Source organism: Lucilia cuprina, chromosome 6 (genome assembly GCF_022045245.1).
Source record: "Lucilia cuprina isolate Lc7/37 chromosome 6, ASM2204524v1, whole genome shotgun sequence".
In the NCBI taxonomy this organism is placed as follows: Eukaryota; Metazoa; Arthropoda; class Insecta; order Diptera; family Calliphoridae; genus Lucilia; species Lucilia cuprina.
The window spans coordinates 4,561,124-4,566,997 of NC_060954.1; the positions used below are offsets into that span (position 1 = coordinate 4,561,124).

At 29.6% G+C, this 5,874-nt stretch overlaps 1 protein-coding gene across 1 annotated transcript; it reads right to left on the reverse strand.

The window, feature by feature from the left end:
- Window positions 1–1,360: 1,360 nt before the first annotated feature.
- On the reverse strand, window positions 1,361–2,024 carry LOC111680423 (general odorant-binding protein 56d-like). Its single transcript, XM_023442065.2, has 2 exons — window positions 1,864–2,024; window positions 1,361–1,802 (listed from the first exon to the last, which is right to left on the reverse strand). Exons 1-2 carry the CDS (start codon window positions 1,915–1,917, stop codon window positions 1,449–1,451), a joined length of 408 nt encoding a protein of 135 aa, XP_023297833.2. The 5' UTR covers window positions 1,918–2,024; the 3' UTR covers window positions 1,361–1,448.
- Window positions 2,025–5,874: the final 3,850 nt, after the last annotated feature.

Sequence of the window (5,874 nt, forward strand, 5' to 3'; positions counted from 1 at the left end):
GAACTGAACTAGAACTGAACTAGAACTGAACTAGAACTGAACTAGAACTAAACTAGAACTAAACTAGAACTGAACTAGAACTGAACTAGAACTGAACTAGAACTAGAATTGAACTAGATGTGATTCCTGAAAATACCTATGTATTTCATAAATAATTTCGTATTAATATTTAAGCGTATTGTTCTATACTAAATTCTTATCGCTGAAACCTCAACAAAGTAGCTATTTCTAAAATACGTTTTAATATTCCTCCTCAAAATATGTTGAAACAAAAACTCATCATCATTTTTGTTTATATTTAGTTATTATGAAAAAAATTGTTAAGTTAAAAGAAAATAATAATGTTATAAAAATAGCAGTTGCAAAGCTACAAATGTTACTAAAACAACTCAAAAAGAAAAGAAAAACAAAAAACTTTACGAATCCTATTATTTCTACATAGTTGTAATCTTATTATCCACGAGTTGACAGCAAAATGACATTTAGGGAAAATGCACAACCGAATGCTAAAGAAAGAATGTAAAAAAATCAACTAAAAACAACTTTCGAACCAAAACGAAATGAAATGAAAACAACATTAAAATTGAAAGAAAAATAAAATTATTTGTAAAATGTGTAAGGAAGAGTAAGCTAAACCGAGACAAGGGTGTTGGTATGATAAGAACGAAATAAAAATTAGATTTTGATGAAGTTTATTAAAAAATGCAAAAAAAAACAATACGACATCTTCAGGATAAAGAAAAGTGAAAAGGAATTAATATCTATCAAATGTTAAACCATGAAAAACATAAGTTATAATTAAAAAGTTTGAATGAAATTCTTTCTTTGTGGATTAGGATTTAAAAAGTAATAGCAACAGATTTTAAATAACATGACAGTTGGTGGATAATAAAAAACTTTGGAAACTAAAAAAATGTTCAAAATTTTTAAAACAGAACTAGAACAGATCTAGAACAGAACTAGAACAGAACTAGAACAGAATTAGAACAGAACTAGAACAGAACTAGAACAGAACTAAAACAGAACTAGAACAGAACTAGAACAGAACTAGAACAGAACTAGAACAGATCTAGAACAGAACTAGAACAAATCTAGAACAGAACTAGAACAGAACTAGAACAGAACTAGAACAGAACTAGAACAGAACTAGAACAGAACTAGAACATAACTAGAAAAGAACTAGAACAGAACTAGAACAGAACTAGAACAGAACTAGAACAGAACTAGAACAGAACTAGAACAGAACTAGAACAGAACTAGAACAGAACTGGAACAGAACTAGAACAGATCTAGAACAGAACTAGAACAGAACTACAACAGAACTAGAACTGAAAAATTTGTTGTTAAATCAAATCAAAACTTTTTTTACTTTTATCAACATTTATTTAAACATATTTAGAATTTTAAAATTCTCTTAATACTTTTTCCGAATCACTCTTATTCACAATTTAGTGACTTAATTCAGCTTTAGCTTTTTCAACACATTCGAAGATTTTGTAACCGGTTTCGCAACGATCAGCACCCTTTTCATTTTTGCATTTCTCCAAAACTTTCTTGACATTTTCTTCGCCATAGTGGGGTACTAATTTGGCCAAAACAACATCTTCTTGGACAGCATCACCCTTCAAGAAACCGACCTCTTCAAGGAAGCAAGCACCGAAACATTTCATGGCTGGTGTGGCATTAGCGAATTCTTTGTTTTTCAATTTAAGGGCTTCAGCCTCGGGGACATTCTCTTGCTTAACACATTTCTCGTAATGAGCCTTAATTTTGGCCTTTTCTTCATCGCTCAATTCGTGGTGCTAGAGGAAAAAAATAGATATTTGATCCTAAGTCCTGGAGAGTTTTTGTTTTAATACTTACTGCAAAGGCGGAGGCAATTAAGCAAACAACAGCTAAAGTGATGAAGACCTTCATTTTAAATGTTTAGTTTTTTTTTTGTTTGTTTCCGATAAGAGTCTAATAATGACTGTGATGATTGCAAACTCAAACCGGGGTTTTTATAACAAATTTTGTTTTTCTCTAGAAATGTTTAAATCTTGTTTTGTTTGTGTGTTTTCTATCTGTTAAACAATTAAAATATATGCATTTTTATATAGCTTATTTTTTAATTATTTATAATTTGTTTTGTTTTGTTTTTTTTTTCTATTATTGCTATTTATAATTTTTTTTGTTTGGGTAATAGTTTCATGAAATTATAGGAAACCTCAATATGAGCTGACTTGTACCCTCAAGTTTTAAATTTATGGTGATAAGGAAAGTATTTTATATTTTTATTTAGTGTTTTTTTTAATAATAAAAAACAAACTTTATTTAAATCTAGAATACTAGAGGTGGGTTCTATTATTAGTTTTAGCGACTTAAATCAAATTAATGTTGATAATAAAAATATATTGTTTATTGTATTTTTTAGGGTTTGTCATATTTTGATTGAAATGAAATTGTTAGTTTATGAATATTAATGATTTATTTGTTGGAGGCCTGGATTTGTGTAACAATGGGGAATATATTGATTTAATTATATAGTCTAGTGCAATTGTAACTGCGAGATTTTTATAATTTGGTTGCAAATTTTTGATAATTAGTTTTTGTTTTATCTCTTTTAAGACTAATTGATCAATGTTTAAGTTTGCTAATATATAAATAATTAAAATTTGTTCAAATATTCTACATATGAGGCTTTAAATACGCGGACTTTCACACAGAAAAATTTATTAATCGCATTCATACAAATGCTACAGTTAAAGAGAGCATACATATTAAAGATAGATATTAAATTTAAATTGAAAAATAAATTGCAAAAAAAAAAACTAAAGGATAACTCGTTTGTTGCAAATACATATTGTGGATCTTAACGAGTATTTGATGATGCCGCGAGGAATAAAATATTAAAATATAAGCAAATTTCGTATCCTTACACATTCTTACATACAGAGACAGCAAACTATTGGTGACACACATTAACATACTTACTTATATTTACACATACACATATGTTGCCAAGACTCTTACTGTTTGCTTGAATACATTGGCTTTGCTCGAGAATTAAAAAATAAAAATAAATACAATACAATTTTCCATAACATTAATGTCTAAGACCCTATACGGACAGACATGTTGAAACTTCATGGCACCAACAATGAATTGAACATGAGGAAAATTAGAACTTAACTCCAACTAAACTGGAACTGAACTAGAACTGAACTAGAACTGAACTAGAACTGAACTAGAACTGAACTAGAACTGAACTAGAACTGAACTATAACTGAACTATAACTGAACTAGAACTGAACTAGAACTGAACTAGAACTGAACTAGAACTGAACTAGAACTGAACTAGAACTGAACTAGAACTGAACTAGAACTGAACTAGAACTGAACTAGAACTGAACTAGAACTGAACTAGAACTGAACTAGAACTGAACTAGAACTGAACTAGAACTGAACTAGAACTGAACTAGAACTGAACTAGAACTGAACTAGAACTGAACTAGAACTGAACTAGAACTGAACTCGGTTTTAAGAAGAAGAACTGAAATAAAAAGTGAACTCGAACAGTTGTAGTTGGTCACGTTTTATCATCCTAATATAACGAACTGTAAGTCCTCCATCGGTGGCTTTAAATCCTCCAAAACATGATAATGTTTTTTGTTAACATTTGTTTGGGAATATATTAAACAATATAACAATACAATAGAAATGATTAAGTTTTCCGCATGCGAGCACAAATTACACATACACAAGGACACCAACATACATACGTATTTATACTTAGACTCTATCAACCTTAAAATGAAGTTGAAAATAAACAAGGACAAAAAAAGTAGTATTAAAAGAGGACATTACTTTAACGGCCCTTCCCCTTTTTGTACACCACTTCAATAGGAGCGTTTTTCCTAGACTGTAGGTTACTTTTGTACAACGTTTGTTATTTCACTTTAGAAGATAAAAAACTTAAAAAAAAATAAATAAATACATACAGAAAGGAACGTGCAGCAAAAAATCCATTTATGTTTAATACCACTACACAGCCACTCAAGCGTTACTTAGCAGCAGCTCTGCTCAAAAACGCTGTGTATCTTTTTTCGTTTTTGGAAACACTTCACTGAGACTGCCGGTTTTCATACGGTGTTGGTATGTTTAACTGGGATATTAAAAAGTTGGCTAAAGCTATATACTTTAGCTGAGATTTCTACGTAAGAAAAAAATGTATACAAGATAATACAAAATACAAAGTAGCAAAGAAGAAAACTGTTGCATATTTAAAACTAACAGCAACAGTAGAAAAAAAGGACGCTCATTCAATGTCACACAGAGCAAAAGCATGTGTAACCAGCCATTATTTTTTTCTGTTTTTTTTTTTTTTTGTTCTCTTTGGCAACAATATAACAACACTTTCTAAAATTTTTTTGCTACAACATTAACTGCAATATTATAAGATTTTTTCAGGTTTTTTTTATTGTTGCATAGTGGATGTATAAGTATAATGCAACAATATGCTAAATTTGTTCAACAATCCAATTTTGTTTTTGCTGTTATTGTTGCTGCTTGGCTGTTGTTTTTCCTGGTATCTTTTGTATCTCTGTTGGATAATACGTTGCAAGGACAACACTGGAACACAGCACGTTTTAGCAACAACTTGTTAAAGCTACTTTATTCATTTTAACATATGGTGCCGTAGTAAAAGACATAATTGCGTGAAATTTTCTAAAAAGATGAAGGCTGAAGAAAAAGATAGTCTAGCAAGTGTGTAAACGACTTGAAAATACGCTGCTTAAACTGTAATATAATTAGAATTGAACTGGAACTGAACTAGAACAGAACTAGAACAGAACTAGAACAGAACTAGAACAGAACTAGAACAGAACTAAAACAGAACTAGAACAGAACTAGAACAGAAGTAGAACAGAACTAGAACAGAAGTAGAACAGAACTAGAACAGAACTAGAACAGAACTAGAACAGAACTAGAACAGAACTAGAACAGAACTGGAACAGAACAAGAACAGAACTAGAACAGAACTAGAACAGAACTAGAACAAAGCTGGAACAGAACTAGAACAAAACTAGATAAGAATCAAAAACGAACTTAAACTGAAATTAAACATACTTCAATTTCATATAGGGTACATGTCATTCTAGGTTTCATCCTGGTTGTCGCTATTTTTTGTTGTAAAAACAGTATTATTTTGATGTGCATTTATTTTTTTACTTTCTATCCTTATTGTAAACCCATCTTCAAATGGGGCGTGTATATTAACATCCTTAGGGTTCTACTTATGGCAAAAAGCACATACATATCTATATAACAATATACTGTATAGTACATATTCTCATCCTAACATGCATACTTTACATACTGCAGTTCGTCTAGATTTACATAAGGGATCCTATGTCAACAATGTCAAGCTAATCTCAAATGGATATTTTTATATGTATGACTGTTTTGTTACTCAATATTTCTTTTTGTTTTCTTTTTATTACAAACGTTCCACTGTCTGCCATTTAAGTTTGTTTTTTTTTACACACATACATATACCTACGTATCTATGATTGTATGTACTTATTGTATCGGAAATGTTTTAACTAAAATTTGTAGCATATGTGTTTGTTCGCAAAAAAAAAGGAAAACGGAAGCTTTAGCATAATGTAAATTTAGCATTTAATCTAGAGAGATTTAGAAATTTGTTTCACTATGATTTAATTGAAATTAGCTATTTTATTTATTTTATATTCAATTGCAAAAACAATGTTTTAATAGAAAAGTTTTCAATTTTTATGAAGGATTACAAAAAAGAAAACTAATACTATTGAACATATGTTTTTGTATTTTTTTATGCAAATTATAGTATTAGGGTTTTAAATAAATTTTTAA

Coding starts and splice junctions, on each gene's coding strand:
- LOC111680423 (XM_023442065.2), bottom strand. CDS start 1,917: ATGAAGGTCTTCATCACTTTAGCTGTTGTTTGCTTAATTGCCTCCGCC. Junction 1,803..1,863: donor TAATTGCCTCCGCCTTTGCA/GTAAGTATTAAA, acceptor TTTTTCCTCTAG/CACCACGAATTGAGCGATGA.